Source organism: Alligator mississippiensis, chromosome 3 (assembly GCF_030867095.1).
Source record: "Alligator mississippiensis isolate rAllMis1 chromosome 3, rAllMis1, whole genome shotgun sequence".
Lineage (NCBI taxonomy): Eukaryota > Metazoa > Chordata > Crocodylia > Alligatoridae > Alligator > Alligator mississippiensis.
The window spans coordinates 5189964-5209479 of NC_081826.1; the positions used below are offsets into that span (position 1 = coordinate 5189964).

The 19516-nt window shown below is 43.6% G+C and overlaps 1 protein-coding gene across 1 annotated transcript in view; it reads left to right on the top strand.

Annotated features, from left to right (window-relative positions):
• The window catches only part of TSNARE1 (t-SNARE domain containing 1), a gene marked incomplete at its 5' end in the record, with an annotated part of 667552 nt that overhangs the window by 320265 nt on the left and 327771 nt on the right, over positions 1–19516 (top strand). Inside the window, one exon of the mRNA XM_059723464.1 lies at positions 13569–13736. Within this exon, the coding sequence (XP_059579447.1) occupies positions 13569–13736 (168 nt within the window). The remainder of the gene's footprint in view (positions 1–13568; positions 13737–19516) is intronic.

The window sequence follows — 19516 nt, forward strand, 5'->3', positions numbered from 1 at the left end:
GTCAGGATCAGGAACCTGAAGCCCCTGCAGTGCCAGCTTGGGAAGAGGCAGGCACAACGACCGTGAAAAGCCGTGTCTGTCTCTACCCTTCATCACTGCTAGCGCTCCATTAGGCTGTTAGGCATTGCTGTACTGCACTAATTTGATGCTGTAATGAGCTCAGCTCAGGGCCCGGCTCATCCTGACTGAATGATCAAGGCAACCCAACCCCTGTGGCTGCAGGGAAGCAGGCCTTGTTTGCAGCAAGCCCTGATCAGTGTCCCGGGGCCAGGGGTCCTAATTGGGTGAACGATCCCTTAAGACCACGGGCAGCAAGCACCACCCACTCCAGCAGTGCCACATCTGGGCAAAGGCTCTGGTGCTTTCTCCTGACCCATCTGTGCTTCCTTGAGTCCTGGCTTACCCTGACTTGGGCTCTGACTCCCAGCTGCCTGCAAATCTGGTCCCTGGACTTCACCTGAATCTTAGGTGACCTTTCCTAACCACCCATGCCCCAGTGCTTAAAAGGTGTCTGTGATGCTTTTGGTCATGCCGAGAGAAGGGAACCAAGGGACTTTATTTGGCCTTCGATACGGTGATTGAATATTTACTTCTAGAGTTAAAGCCTAGATCTGGTTTTGATACCACACTGGTGATAAGGATACCCGCTTTTGGTTCCTGGCAAATCTTGTTCCCCTGCCAAAATGGTATTAGGGATTTAGGTTTAGGTAGGCAAGGTTGATCACTCAGTGTTGAACCTAGGGGTCAGAGTTCACGTAGTCACTCCAATTTGGGAAAGGCATTGCACTACCAGGAATTCAGATAATACAGAGACTTGCGGGATAGTCAGGCCCATGTTGCGGGCTTGAAAGATATGGGGGCGTTCTCCGATCTTATGCAGTATATTTTGTGCGGTAAATATTTATTTAACAGTCTAAAGCTAGGAGAACCGTCCAGTCATCCTGTTAAAAGCAGACTTTGAACTTTGCTGCACTAATGTTTTGACAGCTTTTGGCATTAAAATGTTAGTGGTCTGTAGTCTCAGGGAGGGTTCACATTGCTTTTCTAAGGTCAAGGACATTCCTAGATGAAAGTGGCCGAGTCCTGGCATTATCTGGAAGAAGAGCTAGTGGTTAATTATTAAGATTATTTTGAATGTGCATCACAGGAAGACATGTAGGTTCAGTCAACTGTGTAACTCAGTTGTGTGCAACAGCTAATAGCAGGCAGATCTGGTGTTGATCTGTGGTTTTCTACATGGAATTGCGTAAAGGAAAGTGGTGTATTTCCTCCGGCCCTGTTTCCCTCTCTCTTTTCCATCCACTTCAAGAATACTATGGACAAGTATTCATGTTGTACTTGTGCTCAGGGCAGCTCTTGCAGTCATCAGACAAGGTTCTTTGAGTAAATCTGATATCTTTTATTAGACTAACTCAAATAATTGGGAAAAATCTTCTTTGCAAAGATTGTTTTTTCCAAATATTTAAGTTGGTCCAATAATCTGATATCTTTTTACTCATCTTTGCAAAGAATTTTTCCAAATATTTGAGTTGGTCTAATAAATGATATCAGATTTACCCAAAGATCCTTGTCTGCCGATGTCCGTAGACCAACATGGCTACAACCTACACCTCTCCCAAAGTCAAGACATTTTCCCTCAATCTCGTATCTTCGGAGCATTTAACCTGAATGTGTTTCTTGCCTTCATCGAAGCCCAGTGGAAATTTCTCTTTCCACAACACTGATGCCACCAAACAGACCAGTGGCACCCACCCTTCCTTTTGCAATCAGTAAACAGACTAACTGGAAGAGCATGCAAAATATGGTTGTATTTAGACAACCAGGAAGTTTCTCCTCCTCCTTATCTTGGAGTGCAGATATCCAAATGGCAAAGACACAAGGCATATGAAAATGGGGAAAGTCAGCTGTAAGCACAGCAGCTTCCTGCTTTCTCCCCAGTTTACAGAAAGGACGTACTGTACAGGTCTCCGCCAGCAGTGGCCGTGGCACCTTGGTATTATGAGAATATAATTCAGACAGCTAGGAAAGGGCAGGAACAACTTTAAAAATGGGATGCTATGTAATAAAAATACCAGCAATGCTCGCATTTATGGCAGACCTAGGACACATTTATCTGGTTTGTTTTTGCATGTATAGAGATGCTTCGTAGGGGTGGGGACAGCAAAGGTACTTAGTATTTGGGTGTTTGGAGGGGTGCGGGGTGTGTGTGTGTTATGATTAAACATTGTTAGTGAAATGCAATTGATTCTTCTTTTTTTAAATTAATTCATATGAGGCTACAGAGAAGCGAATGTTTATGCCTCTGCTCATCGTTATTATTCCACTTCACTCACATTGCCGCGGGACCATCTGTTGGCATTGTAGATAGTGTTCGAAAAGAGAGAGAAAGAGAAGAGTGGAAATAGAAACAGACCCAACTTTTTCTTTCCCCCCCTTACAGAATGGGCCTAAGACATTAGTGGGATAAGGGCAGGTGATGATTACAGCCATTAGCTGTGAGAGGTTGCATGTACTCCCAACCCTGTTCTCCCTGAGCAGCATCCCTGCTACCCCTACCTGCTGAGAGAAGTAGTTAGCCTTGTTTTAGTCTGAAGGCAGGCAGGAGGCAGGGTATATGTGCACTTATAGACTAAGTGCATCAGATATATATAGAGCACAAGCTTTCATGAACAAATAACTGCTGTCATTTCAGGGGTTATTAGAGACCTGCCCATCTTGGACTTGCACAGGGGAGGGTTGACTAAGCCAGTAGTTCATGGAAGAGGATTTAAGAGGAAGTCCTTTCCTCTTGGATTTGGGTCAACCTGGGAGTTTTATTCACTCTGCTCTGAAAAAAAAGATGTTCTGTGAACAACCTGGTTGAGGTTACAAATCCAGCCCCAGCATGCGGCTCACTTCCCGCTTGTGCCACTTGTATCTTTGTCACAAACAGACTTTTATTCATCCATTCAGAGTGTGGTGAGATCAAGAAGGTACAAGACCAGCCCTCTCACCGAGATGGGGAGGCCAAGATCACAAGGCATGAATTTAGCAAGATAATACAAGGTGGGGGAAGGAAGAAAGTAGCAGGAGGGGCTCAGCAAGCTGCTCTGTTCCCTTTCCCAGCTCCTTCAATTCCAGGAGACTTAAAAAGCCTTCCATTAAGGGTCAGGACTGCCGTGATTAGCACAATGAAAACTCCTAAATAGCAAGCCTACGTGTCCTGAAAAATGAACTAGCCCAGTGCCTCCTGCTAGCTCCCTATCCCACTAACTCTCATTTTCCTCCGTATACTACAGCACAGTTTTAGTAGAACTGATGATTTTCCTGCTTGACTTTAGCTCCACCTTCTTCAAATTTAAACCTGAACAAATGCTCACGAAGGGGAAATAAAAATTAAAAAAACACCAAAAAACAAATCCCAGCAACCCAGGGAAAAGTCTCATTACAGCAATGTACTCACTCATACTGCTTCTTCTCAAGCTGCTGTAGCACAACGTCGTCATATTTACATAGCTTATAAAGTTAGATTGATTTTTCTATTTTGTGCATGCTGATGCTGTCTGTACCCAGGATGGAAGATATGTTACTTAAAGCAAATTCAGTTTAGGAGCTGGAACGAGCGTCTCTCAATGGGTCTGAAGCTGATGTGGGGTGAAACAGAAGGGCATGAAAATAGCTAATTTCTGATTGCTTCCCTTTTTCACTCCCTGCATGAAGCGCCCCTCATAAGGTACCAGATCTCAGGTCACCAATCACGGTTACAATCTTCTGTGTGAAAGATAATGCAAAGTTGTAATATCACTATTTCAATTCTCTAAAAGATTTAGAAGTCCCAGTCCACTTGTTCTGTGACTGCCGGAGGCCTTTCTACCTATAATTGCTTTGGGCTTTTGCTTGGCAAGATACAGCTCTAAATCTTTCTGAGTTTGCAAGGTTAGTTGTTTTGGAAGGATGGCTTGAGAAAGATCATCTAATCTAATATATCTGTCTTTTTAATCTAGCTATATATTGAAGCTAGGAAGGCAGAGCTGGCTGTTTCATGGCATTTTTTTCTGGGCAGTTTGCTGTGCCAACATCCTTATTAAAAGAGGGGGAAAAATCTGTAACCATGAAAGACTGTAACTAACAGTATGTTAGCAATGTCTTTGCCGGCCATTTCTGGGAAGCATTTCACTGTTTTTTAATGTAGCCATTCTGGACTCCTTATTCCAAGTATAATCAAATTTTAAGCTCCACACTGTATGCACGGTGGCAACAAAAACAGGTTGATCCCAGCAACGCAGAGTCCAATTGCTTTTTTGTATGCTCAGAGCATAAAGCAAGAGAGAAACATCCCCTTGGCAAGTTTAATGTTCGCATAAAATGTAGAAGAATCAAACTGTTACCCTCGAGAAGATGCGATACCTTCCAGAAGGTAAGCGTGTTAATGATTTCCCATCCTAAAAATTTGGCCAGAAGAAAAATGAGGAGTCCTGAGGAATGGATAAGGAAGAACTCCACGCTGTCACATATTACCCAGCACATATAGATCTCCTGGGACACTATGGACTTTCATGACTGCACATGAGTTTCATGGATTGGTTTGCAGTTTTTAAGATACAGTTAGGTTGTAGGCCATATTCTGCTTTCCATTAAATCCTGAAATCCAAAGTGACTTGGCTGAAATCTTATACCACAAGGTGAGTCGCTGACTTGTGTATTGGGTTTGAATGAAGAACCTGGAAAGGAAATGGCCCACCAGGAACTGACGGATGCGTGGAGCTGGATCCCATACTGAGAGCAGTGGTTCTCAACTTTTTTTGGACCAAGACCCATTTGTAAACATCAATGGCCAGTCCCGACCCACTACCTTCAGCCCCGCAGTTTGTGGGTCACAGGGAGTGGGTGTAGGGGGCATGGGAGAGCGCCATGCAGCCTCTTGAAGGCTAAAACTCTGCCAGCCTGCAGGGGAAAAGCCATGGTTTCTAACGTGTTTCTCTTTTAAAAGGAGAATCCATCTTTTAAAGTTTGTTTGCGACCCTGTCATATATTCTTGCAACCCTCTTTTGGGTTGTGACCCCCAGATTGAGAAACACTTACCTAGAGTAGCTAAGACATTCTCCAACTACCTCTATACCTTACCGTTCACCTCGTTATGAGGACAGTGGTATCTGTAAAGTAGGCATACCAGTGGAGAAGAATGCATGAGGCCCTGGAGAGACGTTACTTTTATAGCAGTAAATATGTCCTTGTAGCATCATAGACATTGAGCATCCAGCCATTTATGCTCTTTGTAGAATTACAAGATGCTGAAGGTGCCACAACATAGTAGTACTTTCAGAGAGGAGTTTTTGCATTTCCTAGCACTGTGTGTAATTCCTGTACAGTTGCACATGCTGCTACCGGGGTGTCTGCTACAGTGATGAGCATGTCCCAGTCCTCTTCCACTCTCCCTCCTCCTCTCTCGGGGGTTGCTGCTGGGCAGCAGCCCTGCCTGCCATGGGCTCTGTGGAGCCAATCAGCAGAGCTAATCACTGGGGGCTTTGCTAGCCCATCACTGACAACCTGTCTCCTCTGGCAGGGGGCAAGGCAAGGTCTCAGTGACCAGTCTCCCTTTGGAGCCAGGAAGGGGGCAGGAAGAAGAGCCCCTTAATTATTTAATTAAGAGTAGAAAGGCAGGTGACCTGAAGGAGGCAGGGGCAAAGGGCTATATAAGTCTGTCTCCAGGGCTGTATAAGGCTGGAGGAGTAAGGTGCTCTGCAGCATGAGAGAGCCTCGTAGAGTTTAGTTGGTGATGTGTTGCCTTGTTTTAGGGGATAAATATGTAAGTGTGTGTGTGTGCATGTGTGTGTGTACACACACATGCACACATTTACACACACACACATATATATATATGTGTGTGTATATATATATATATATATATATATATATATATATATATATATATATAGATCTATATCGATATAGATGTATAGAGATATATGACATAGGGATGAAATTACTGATCCAAACAAAGAGAGGCCATCTGATAATAGCCTGTTGGCTGCAGAAGTTGCATGAGAAGGAGAGGGCCCAGAAAAAGGTCAGGTCCCTTTTTTACCTAATCCAAACCAGTACCTAGAGCCTAAATCTTCCACATCCAAGGCCTCCTGCCAGAGCTATTCTACTTTGTAGCTACACACACACACACACACACACACACACACACTTATGGTAATGTAGTCTTTGGGCCAGAAAGAGACTGAACTCCAGGGCTACACAGTCAGAGCAACAGGGATGGGTTGAGTCATGGTATGCGTCCCAGCCTCAATGAATATTGTAATTATTTATACCAAAAAGATATACAGAAGAAAACATCATGAGAGACGGGGTGGGAAGGGGGATGGAAATAACCCAAGACTAGCAGGTAATCTGATGGTTAAAACATAAGGCTGCTTAATTATTCTGTGGTGAGAGACTCGCTCTCCCCATCTTTATTTTTTCATGGAAGTTTTTGAAAGCTCTTGGTTATGTCCTGGGGATGCTAACCATTTTCCATCAAGCTCTGATCAACCCTTCAGGTCCTGTCCTTCCACCACCAGTCCAATGGTTTTCTGTTTCTTTGCTTATTTTAATTTCTGGTAGTAGCAGATCTTGTCCGTGGCCATTACCAATGGTAGTGCATGGGTTAGACATATAAGAGAAAGCTACCAGTATTGAACCACTCCCACAGAAAGTCTTTTTGTGATACATCCTATGCCTCTAGTGATGCATTTTACTGGGTCTCCACTATATGTGATAGTTGTAAAGTGTTGTTTGTGCCTTGGGATGGAAAATTGGTGGTTTACTTCTCAGCTCTGATGATGATGATGATGTTGACTTCCCCCCCCCCCCTTTTAATAAGGATGTTGGCCCAGCAAACTGCCCATTCATTTCCTTCCCTTCCCCACTTCAAATATTGAAGTGGATGGATGGAGGCAGGGTGGGGTTGACCTCCAAGGAGATAACTTCTGGGACACTGTCATGGAAGTGCAGCTGCTGACAGCAAATATTTGTATCTGCTAGACAAGTACAGCTGCCACAGAAGTGTTACCCATCTTGATAGGCAAAAAAAAAGGGTTAAAAGCAGCTGCCCATAAAATCTTCTCATTTGTAAGATAAAATCTGATATAAAACGGTAGCTGCAGGCAGAAAAGATTTTATCCTACAGAGGAAATTTTATCCACTGGAGAAAATATAGGTCCTCGGCTAGCATTTGTGGATAAGTTTTCAAATATGAGGAATAACCCACAAAAAATGACCCTTTAGCCCTACAAACGTAATACTATAAACTTCCTGGTGTGTCATCTCTCCTTAACTTTTGCTCGTGTACCAATTTCTTCACAGATCCAGAGCTGGATTTTAAAAAAAATATCACATTGACAGAAATCTGCCACAGGCCAATTTCAGGAAAGGAGCAATTCCAAAGCCATCCCACTAACGCAATATGAAAAGAAACCAAGCACAAATGACAAAGACAATTTGCAGTGCATAAAATCTAGCACTGTTTTACTCAGAAAGGCTATGTGAGAGAAAGAGCATGTGTATGTGTAAATACTTCTTCACTGTGAAATCAAAGTCACTAGGGTCCATTGCCCTACTGTAGGCAAGTCACCCCGATGGCACCCCGATATCACCAGTATCTGTCCACTCACCTTGCAGCCCCTGTTCTGTATAACCACTAGGGCTGTGCATAATTTTGGCAGCTGTTTTGTTTCGAAGGTGTATCGGGGCCCAAAACACCAAATCTGCGCGACCTTGCTCCGCAGGGAGCAGAGATCCAGTGCAGCACGGGATGGACAGTGCCAGCGAGGAAAGCCCAGGGCAGATCTCTGCTCCCTGTGGACCCAAGTCACGTGGCAGGGCCCAGCAGGCTTGCTCACCACTCTGCGCTGCTTTCCTGCCCGCACCCCGGTGTGACAGGGCTCAGAGGTCCACGCGAGGGTCTCCTCGCCTACACAGAAGGCAGCGGCCCTCCCCCTCCCCTGGACAAGCCACCCACAGCCCTGTCCTGCTCCCTGTTGAGGCATTGCAGCCCCCAGCCCCAAGCCCCACCTGGCTGGGCAGTAGGGCTGTGCGAAGCTTGCAGCCCATTCGAAACAGATTCGGAGGAGATTTGGCAGAAACGAAAGAGGGCAGTGATCCGAAGCACTGAAACGAATCACTGTCCTCTGAAATGGCTGAATCCAAAACCGAATCGAAACACAGCCATTTTGCACAGCCCTAATGACCACCTACCCAATTACAACTGGGTTAAATGGGGAGAGACTTAGCATCAGTTCAAAGCAGCACCCCTTTCTCCAGGCTATGGAGACTCAATAAGTATCTCCAGCATATCTTCATTGGCCTTAAATAAAGCCTATTTACCCATACTCCATGAAGCAGAAACAGGGGAAAACCCATTTGATAATACAGTCTTTCCGATCAGAAGCCTTCAGTATAATTAGATCTCTGTATATGTTTAATTGTACATTTGTGGTAGCTGTGAATTTGCATTTGCTGCTTACAATGAGGCTTTTCTCCTTCTGTGTAACGCTTTGCGTTGGGACTGCGTGCCTCAGCAAAAGCTCAAGTAGATGCAGTACATCAAATTAGCTGCAAAATATGGACTGACATAGTGGTGACTGTTTTGAAGTTAACAAGGGGCCACTTTCACATCTTCCAGGAAATTCCAGCCACCGTGCATCGCATCCCATTGTTTTGTGTGAATTGCTCATTCACAGTAATGTGGCGTTTTGCAAGGTACCGGGGAGATAAAATCAGGTAGTTGCTTTCAGTGACTGATGGAAACTCGCATCACCACTTTATATAAAGAGTCATAGAAAATGAGGTTGGAAGGGACCTTGGGAGGCCACATCTAGTCCAACCCCCTGCTCAAAGCAGGGCCAGTCCCAACGACATCATCCCGGTCAAGGGTTTGTTGCATTGGGTCTTAACTCCAAGAATAGAGAGTCCAACCCTCTCTAGGTACCCCATTCCAGTGCTTCACTACCCTCCTACTGAGAAAGTTTTTCCTAATATCCAACCTCAACTTCCCTTGCTGCAGCTTGAGCCCATTGCTCCTTGTCCTGCCATCTGCCCCCACTGAGAACAGCACAGCTCCATCCTCTTTGCAACCACCCTGCAGGGAGGTGAAGACTGCTATTCAGTCCCCCTCGGTCTTCTCTTCTGCAGACTCAGACCAGTTTCCTCATCCTCTCCTTACAAGTCATGTCCCCCAGCCCCATACGTCATGCCAAGAGCACGGATATAACGTGCTTTGGATGCAGTCTCTTTAAAGAGATAATGGCCATGCCTTAAAAAGAGATATTTGAGTGCTGCCCGATCATTATTATAGCTGGATTGTTGTGTTCATTGACTTGCCTGACAGTTACCTCCAGAAACCCATGAAAACTGTGCTGTGTGAATGCTGCCATTCCTGCCAAGACAACAACATGGGTGGGTATGACAAGTTAGAAGAGAGAAAGGGAAGGTAAGATCAAGGTGTGACAACCTGAAGGTTGGAGCAGGACTTGTAAGAAGAACGATTTTGAGGGTAGTGCTAGTAAGCTTCCAACCCCCCCCCCCCCAAATCTGTATGTTCAAGCTTCATGTAGCAGCACTGCGTACAGTGCACTTAATAAAGATCCAACTGCTGCAGCACAGATGGAGTCCCTTTATTATTGCACAGAGTGCCGTGCTTGAAACGCGGGAGAGCAGTGATAGGAACTCATGATCACGGAGGCTTGCTTCATGGCAGCTGACGGCGTGCGTTTGCTAGGATGGTGGCGTCCCCCGTTGCCCTGTATAACCGTGGCTGCCTGGCAATAAACACATCTGAGTTGCAAATCAATAGCTGTAGGAAAAAGTGGTAATGGTGTCTGTGTTGCCATTCCTGTTAACCTTAACGCCAGAAAAATGCCTGTGTTAAGGTGAGACTAGATTATCACAGCTACAAATGTAGGATTAGGACGCCCTGGGGGGTGTTTTATTGCTTCATTAACTACATGCCTGGGGCAATGACAGCACTTTGCCAGATGCCTTCAGCCATCCAAGGTGTATATTAATTGTTCAGTAAAACACCCCCTTGAGTGTTTTAATGCTATTAAAATATGGCCCTGCAAGTATAAATGCATTTTTAAACCTATTTTTTTTACGGTGATTTTCCTTTTGCAGTGTATCCTTTCTCCACAGAAAGTAGTTCCCTGGAGGAGGGAGGCAAGGAAAGAATAGAAAATATCAACGATACATTTTCTATATTTAGAGTTTTGAAAATATTAGTGGCAAATTTCTTACACTTACAGCTATGAAAAATAAGTACTTTGATGTTTGCCACCCAGTCGGTATGTGGGCAGCATTTCTCCCTTCCTCTACTCTCACTTCATGCCTCACATTTTATTTCTTTCGGGGTTTTTGTTGTTTTTTTTTTTGTTTTTTTTCAAAATTACCAACTTGCAGGGGCGTATGACCATATTTAACCGAATTAATTAGTGGTCTGATTTCTATATGTGCCAAACTTCCAGCAGGTCCAAACAAAGGGAGTGAGAATTACTGTGGATTCAGCACTTACATAAGTCCAGCCCCCCTATGAAGTTGCCGACATACGGCCTTAATGTTTGACATTTGACTCCCATTTTGAAGTGTGCCACTTGCTCTTCACTGTCCCATTATGCTTCCTTCACAGCGAGCAAATAAAACCAAACATGACAGAAGCAATACTGGGGGCATTTTTTTTCTCTTTGGTTACAACCAATGGCTGTGCCATTAATCCCTTCATGAAAAAAAAAAAAAAAAAGAAAAGGCTACACTAGTTTGGACCAATGGTTCATCTAGCTCAGTAACCTGTCTCCGACAGTGGTAGAAGTGAGTGCTTTAGGATCAGAGCACTGAATGGGGTGTATGTAGAGTGGAGCTGTCCAACTGGCGGCCCATGGGCTGCATGTGGCTTCTGAGGGGTTCAAGTTCATCCCCTCTACTCCTGGTCTTGACACTGGCCCCCTGGCACTCTCTTGCAGCTGTCACCAGGTCCCCCTGCCTCCTCCAGCTTCCACTGCCTGCCCCCACCCCTGAGGTGGGGCAGAGGGATGGGGGGTTGCACCGTTTGTGGTTGGGTGGCCTGGGGCCATGTGCTATCCCGATGTTGGACAGCCCTGATCTAGAGTGATCTCTCCCCTGTTCATTACCCTCCCTGGCTTCCGCCAGGGTTGGCTTACAGATGCCAAAGGAAACATCTTAGACAGATCCATTAATAGCTATTAAACAGAACAATCATCCATGACTTCAACTTTTTTTGATCCCAGCTGTAGTGTCCCTCTACAACCTCTTGTGATAATGGACTACCAAGAGGAGTCTTCTGCTGCTTTTTACTTCAGCTGTTACAGCCCAATCTTGCAAGGCCCTGTGCACCTCCAGTGAAATGCTGAGAGCCTTTGACTGACTGGTTCGGTGGGAACTGAGGACAATTTGCAGTCTTCAGAAGCAGGACCACAGCAAAATAAAACAAGCACATTTCCTTCTCACGCGCGATTCCCTGAGAAGCACCGATGGCTAAGCCTTTACAGTGCCTTTGTGCAACTTCAGAGCATTTCAGGCACCTGGGCAGCTATTATAATTTTACTTCTGATTAGAAAGCCAAACTAAGCAAAGCTAGCTTAATGGGACTCTGCACAAGTTGGAAGATAAGCACATATGTAATTCTTGGCAGGACTGGAGTCCTAGATCCTTCCTGAAATGAAAGTTTGCCGAGTCAGCAACAAGCCGGTGAACACAGAAGATCAAATAAACTAAATGGAGCCCCTGATAACTACATGGTATTATTACTGTGACTGCTGTCCTTTGTCCTTCTCCACTGCATCCGTATCACTTGCTGTGCTAAGTGGTCAGGGTAGGAAAAGTGTGTTTGTGTATGGATTGATGATGCACATAACTCAGTTGTGCGTGGAGTGGGCATGGTGAGCATTAACAGATGAAGTCAATGGATTCAGTATGCATCATTTTAAGTGTGTATTCAAATATTTTGTACCTGCAGCAGAGAAAAGCATCTCCTAGACTGGAACTCGGGAGATCTGTGTTCAATTCCCAGCTCTTCCAAGACTCCAAGCATGACTTTATGTCACAATAACTTCTGTCCTTTGCCATCTGTAAAATGGGGCTAACACTTTCTTTCTTCTTTCCTCCATCCATATATTATATTTTGATTTTCAGATCCTGAGGCAGGGTTTGTTGTCTCTAACATGTATCTACAACATCTGTTACAATGGGTCTGTAGACGTTATTCTACTAGCCGTGTTGCAATAAGAGGGTGGTGGCTTGGTATTTCAAGGATGCAGTAACTAGTATATGATTTACTTCTATGGATGTGTTTTGCCAGATGCACCTGGTATAAAAGGGACTGGTATACAAGGCATAAAAGTTATGGTAGTTCCCTATACCGATATTTAAGAATGTCATTAGGCAATAATAACCGTACTATGCTTTGCCATCTTGACAAAGGAAGTGCTTTATAAGTGCAAAGTATGATTATTAGACTATCTGCCTAATATCTGCTGTTTGTCCAGTTGAGTTTTAAACCAATGAAATTATGGAACTTCCATCTTAGTGTATCATGGATATTCCAGCAGGAGATGGTTTAACCCAGAGTATCATGCAGAACAATTGCCATAGTATAGCTGTATGGTGGTTCTCAGAGTTTGACACCTAGAAGACGTCACCACAGCAGAGCATATCCATTAGCTTGCTCTCTTAGCTGAGATTTTGGACTGCCATCATAGTTTGGAACCTCCTGGGCAACTGACTCAGTTCTTATTAAGGAACTGGATTTCATGAGTTGGTCTCTAAGGACGTTTGTACACACATTTTTTTTGTCCTTTCTTTCACTGCAGTGGTATGACTGTTTGCACAGGTTATTTTTTTTCCGGATGCTTTAAAAGTCTTTCTGGTGCATTAAAGTAAAACTTTTCGGAAATAGTTTATTTTGGCTTGCCGCGAATTAAAATGGTGTGTCCATGGATTTGTTGCATGCAAACACATCGGCACTCAAAATGCGTAATGAGCCTCCTTGTCCACCAGATGCTGCTGCAAAATTTTTGAGTGTTCACCCCTTTGAATTGCTTCCACTTTTGAATTGCTTCTGCTTTTTTGTTGCCTCCCTGCTCCAACAGCTGTATGGCAGGGCACAGGCACAGGGTGAAGGGCCTAGGACAGGGGGCAGCACTGGACTGTCCTGCTCTCCTGCAGTGCTGGCCGAGGTCTGTGCTTAATTTGTTTGAAAACCTAATGCATGCAAACACTGATGCAACACTCCAAAGCTTAATTCATTTGAAAACCTAGTGCATGTAAACACTGATGCAACGCTCCAAAATAAACAAGTTTAAATATTATAAACCTATTTATTTTAATGAGGATTAAACTCCATAGTGCTTGCAGGCGCCCTAAGTCTCTTCCACCCTTAACATCCATTTACCTTACTGCTTTTGGTTCTTCCATTTTTGCCATGAACAACTCAATTTTTTGCATTATATTTTAATTTCCCTGCTTATCCCCTGGAACTATGCAGTATAAAAGGGATAAACTTCTCAGTGTCTTTTGCTTCCTCTTTTTGGTTTCAGCAGAGTCCCCGCACTCCTTTTTCTGACTTGGCTGATGATGAGAAGATCTTCAATGGAGGGGATAGCATGTGGCAGAGCCAGGATCAAGATCAAGCCCTGCTCTCAGAAATCACCGAAGAGGACTTGGAGGCCATCCGTCAACGGGAGGAAGCCATCCAGCAGATTGAGGTTAGTGTTCTTTTGTACCATTTGTCTTGGGAGATGGGAGTGGACGTTATTTGAGTGCTGGGACAGATGCTTTGAAGAAGGAACAGAGAATATGAGTTTTTATATCACAGACACTAACATCATAATTGGATGTGAGGAGTAGGTTTTGGACATATTTTAGCTTGGATATAAATGCCATAAGGTTGCATTGCAAAATTGGACAGCCTCTAATCAAAGTTAAAGAGATTAAGGTTTTCAGTGTACCTTTTGTGTCAAAGTCTGCAGAGAGGTATTGTTTCCTGATATTCATTGCTACAGGGCCTGTATAGACAACCCTTTCTTTGTACAGCTGAAATATCGGAGGATCAGGTAACTATGTGTTAGGCATTGAAAAGGTGCAGTTCAAAGAGGGCTTATCATTTTAAGAAGAAAACAATGTCAGTCTAATAAAGAACCAAAGTTGGAAGCTAAGTTGAACAGTCCTCCTTGTTTTATACTTCCATATTACTTGGTTTCATGAGTTCCACCAGCAGGCACACCAAATGCCAATACTCATGCAACAAACTACTGTAACTTTCCTTAAGACTTCAATATTTTGCTTTCATATCAAGGTTTTTTGAACGTTTTTAGCAATGGTCAAAGAAAGGTCAAATACAACTTTTTTTACTGTTACACAGTATAAACATGTATGGATATAAAGTCAAAAAGCAGAAAACGTAGTTTGTATAAAGCGGTACAAATAAGTCATGAATAAGCTACTTTTTTTCCATTTGAGTTGTTCATTTTGTACTTTTGGAAAATCCTGTTTCTCGTTGTCGAGCATTTATTGGCTAACTACTTCAAACCTTCAAAATCTCTCTGATTTGTCTGCAGCTTGCAGATTTAAACTAAGAATGAACCTGAAGAGAGGGTTTGAGAACAAATCAGAGCATTTAATTAAGAAATATGCTTTCCCCGCTAATTGGATCATGCTAATTTTATCAGAATGGATTTTTGTTGTAGCCTACCTAGAAATGGGATGTAATCAACACTGCAAGAAGAGGACAGATGTTCCCACTGTGGTCAGAGGCACTTAAGCTTAGAGCAGGAAATATAGGCTGTTCCTAAACAAAGACGATAACTGGATTAATTCAGTGATGTAAATAACAGACTTCATTTATCATATTAGACTGTATCTTTGCTAGTGTTCTGCATTCTCAGTTTTAACCGATTTTCACTGATAAATTCCCTGATTTATTTTTTTTTTAAGTCATTTGTTTGTTTACTGATTGTCTCTAGTGGGTTATGGAATAGAGAAAATCCCACACAATTTACTGATTCGTTTTGATGCACTGGCTGGGGGAGTAGTTAACTGATTGCACGATTTCACAATGATTACACACTTAATTTATACAACACAATTTTATTTTAAAACTCTTTGCTACGTATATAACACTGCTTAGCTTTAAGAAACACCACAAACATTAAAAACACAATAATTACATATATCAGAAACAATGCTCCGAATGCACTTCCTTCCCAAACAATACTATAAGAATTAGTGTTACAAAAACAACTACAATTACAACTAAAAGTTAAATTTGAATCAATACTATTATTTTCATATTATACTTACAATCCTAGAATTCCAAGAAGCCAAATACCAAAATATGGTTTCATTCCTCAGTAGTACGATTTAATGGGTTGGCCTCAGTAGTACGGTTCAATGAAATGGGCTCAGCAATACAATTCAATAGGCTGGCTTCAGCAGTGATAGGACTAAGTCCCCTTCCTTCAGTCCCTTTCAGGTGCTCTGCGGCTTCAGCGTGAACTAAGAGATTCGTGTTCACGGAGAGGGTGGTTCAGGTGATCAGTCTGGACCCGGGCTATACTTGCGATTTTTCCTTCGTTGTTCTACAAGTATAGTCACCTCCAAATTGGGACAGCAAGTTACCGTTTTTATTGAGCGAGCTGCCGTCAGTGGGCTCCTCCTACTCAATATATCACTGCTCCCAAATTTGGGCTCAGATCTTACTCAACAGATTCTTTTACCTTTGTTGAGCATTTTAAATTACCTTTGGGAAACTTCCATATCGCTGCAAATGCCCTTTTCTTACCAACCTGGTCAAAAGGCCTCAGGGTTTGATCTCTTGGAATTCAGGATATTTGCTCTCTTTGTAAAAGATTTCTGAAAGATGAAATTTAAATTAAGACTTTAAGCAAAGTCAGGATCTTTTGCACGTAGTCCCAAAACAAAGAACTAGATAAGGAGATAAATCTTATCTTCCTGAAACTGGCTAATGGGCAACCTTTACAAACATTCAAACTATTTCATTCAATATGACACTGATTTACACCCATTTTTCAGTTCAGATCCCTGTTAACTGGTATGGGGAATGGCCCGTTCCTCACTCATGCTGCTTTAAGGCGATTTGAACTGAAAAATGGGCGGTGCTGGTAAGCTAAAAATGCAGCTGTGCCGGTTACCTGAGGCACAGATTTCCAACTGGATGCGGTGGCAGTGGCTGCATGCGGAGTGGGGGGCAAGGGGGTGGCAGTGGCCACGTGGGGGCCGGGAGAGGGTAGCTGGAGCCACTGCTTGGGGGCGGGGGTCTCCCGGCTCTGTCCCCAGGTGGGGCAGGGTGGCCCACAGGAATTGTTCCCAGGGTGGGCAGGTTTAAGCCTCACCCTGGAGGCTCCAGCTTTGGCCCTGCCCCGGGAGCTGCATGCCCTGAGCACTGGGAAGAGGCCAGTGTCACCACTGGCCCCAGCCTGCAGTGGCAGCAGGCTACAGTGAGAGCAGGCTGCCAAGTGCCAGGAAGAGCCCAATGCCACTGCTGGCCCCAGCCTGTAGTGGCAGCCTGCTCTTGTCCCATGCACAGATCCGGGGGCACACGCCCCCCCGGAAGAACCCGGTGCAGCCCCCAACCCACAGCCCTCCTGGGGGGCACGTAGCAGCAAGAACTGTGTCCCCCCACCCCACGCCCTGCACCCACTGACAGTTCCCCCTACTTTGCTCCATGCTGCAGTGCTGGGAGTGACTGACGGGCTTCACCATGTGCCTGCCCCCACCTTCCCTAGTCCCAGCCTTACTCCCTCCCTGCCATTCTCACCACCGATTTTTTTTCCCTGATTTAAATTGACCTCCCCCCTTTTCTTCCTTTTATCCCAATTTCATCCCAGTTTTTATGTTTCGAAGATAAGCCCTGAAAAATTCCCATAATATATATATATTATTCCCATAATATATATATATTATTTATTTACTTATTTTAAATAAAAACTGAGTGCATGGAACACTAATCTTTTCTTATGTGCACACAATCCCTGGCAAAGTTAGTTGAATGGTAGCATTGAAATACATGAAGTAGATTAAATGGTCACCCTCCGTCTGATTTAATATCCAGGGAAAACCTTGACTGGAGTCTCTCATGTCTCAGTCTCCAGCAGAGAAAACTCCACTGAGACTCACTGTATTATCCATATATTAATGCTTTGGAATATTGTTGCCCTATAGATATAGATACATTTCTTTTAGATCCTGTTGTTAAAGCCACCTTGAGTATTGTACCCGAGTAAACATAAATTAAAGTATCCCCAGCCAAATGTCCTAGAGATTCAATCTATATGCATAATTTACAAAAGCAAGACAGACCAATATCAGCCAGCCCCAAAGGACAAGTATCCAAGGAAGAGTTAATGAACAGCAGAACTTGTTTTACGATGCCTGGACAGAAGTAGGGTCTGAGCAAGATACTATTGCAGATACCCTTGCAGCAGATTTGGACAGAAAGAGATCCTCTAAGTAAAAAAAGTTCATCCTGTCTCTGTAGATGGAACATGAGAGAGGAAAATGAAAGAGCACGGTTGAGGGAAAGGGATAGAGCCAACCGTGAATATCATTGCGCAGGCACTGTCTATAACTGCTCTTTGCACTCTGTTTCCTTTTAGTCTATCAGTGCTGAAGAGCCTGGTTGGTCTTTGAGGAGTGCTTTCACATCCAAGATAGGAACAGCAAATTGGGTTAGGAATAGTAAATCTAGCACCAGTGCAAGGAGTTGTGCTGGATGACCCTTGAAGTCCCTTCCGACGCTATAGTTCTGTGATGCTAGGAAGCATGGATAATAGTAGTGGTTTCCCAGAAATGGCTGGCCTGCAGTTTGTTCTTGCAACCTTTCTGGAGGGAATGAATCAGCTACCCCTGGGTCTTCACAAAAGATATTATTGCTTCATTGTTGGTTGAAAATGCTAGAGGAATGCATCTTGGGCTGGGAAGCTTGACAACATCCATCAGGCATGGAAATTGTCACTGTAGGCGCTATGAGACTGCTAAACAGACATACAAAGCATACTTATTTTTTAAGTATATGCTTATTGATTTTTGTAGTTTTTTTTTCCAATTATGCCTCTCACCACACATTTATTTCCCCATTAATTCTATGTTAGATGTTTCACTCAGTTACTTTTTTTTACCATGACAGGGGTTCAAATTTCAGCTTCCTTATGAATTCACTTTTTTTTTCCTTCTAACATCACAACTAGCATCCATTTTGCCACCTTGTGTTTTTCCCAGTTATAAGGTTTTATAAGGGCTGCATGCCATATGCATTTTTGCATTGAGAGCTTAAGTGAGTGTGAATAGGAGAAAGAATAAAATACGAGGCAAATTAACCTAGTGAATCCCATGTCTCTGTCACTGTGCTAAATTAAGCATACATTTAAGGAGCAGGACTGCAGCCCAGAGGTACTCATTTAATACCTAGTTTAAATTAAGCATAATGAGAAAGAAAGGACCTCATGGATTGCCCCGTGCATCTTCTCGGCTTTTCTTAGATATACAAGTGACGCTTGTTGCTCCTTACCCCATTTGGTCTGAATCTGAATTCAACCAGAGCCTTATGCACATGTTTCTTATAAAATGACTGACCGTCCATACCCAAAACTATGGCTACTTCCACTATCAGTTTTGGGTACAAAAGGAAAAAAAGGACATGGCTCCACACAACTTTTGTCGTATTTTTGAGTGATCCTTTAAGTTCTACTTAACCTTCAAAACCTCTGAGCAATGCAAAGGTGCAACATTTGTTCTCCTGTGCCATTAAGGCAGCATACCAGAGCATGATGGTGTAAAAGACCCTCGGATATCTCTTGTCCAAGTGGACTGGAACTCCTTTGGGCTTTCTAATTCTGTCACGTGCAGAATCTAGCAGGAGAGGGTATATAACGTAGATGGTCCAAAACAGAACGGGCTATGAAGATTTAACAACCCCTTCATAGTTAGAAACAGGTTCCTTTGCATACCAACTGAGGCATGATAACCAGTGCACCATGGGGGTGCTGGTCCAGCCACTACCTTTCCTACAGACACCGATTTTGCCCCTTTCCTAAACCTTTAAAATAAAATAATGGTGCTTTATACATCCTTCAAAAAGAAATAGTATTAAATACTTTTTTCCTAGACCAGGCACTGATAAAATAGATGCAAATTACAACCATAATATCCATCATCTCAATGCTCTGTTGACTCCGTTTTCAGGCTCTTTTCAGGAAGCAGCACGTTTTTATGCACATCAGCCCTTTCCATTGCACGTTGCCTATGTTTTTCAGCAGATTTGCTTACAAGACAAGAGGCATGCAGGGTAATGGGGCATTGCCCTCGATCACGAACGTCCTTTGCAGCATGTTTCAGTGATAAGGGATTCCACCCGGGAAAATAAAGGCCACATAGAGAGCGCAGCAGGTTGCTCATCTGATTCGAACACATTTCTTTTCCTATGGTTCACATATTAAAAACAGCGAAGTCTGTCAGTGAAAGTCCGTCC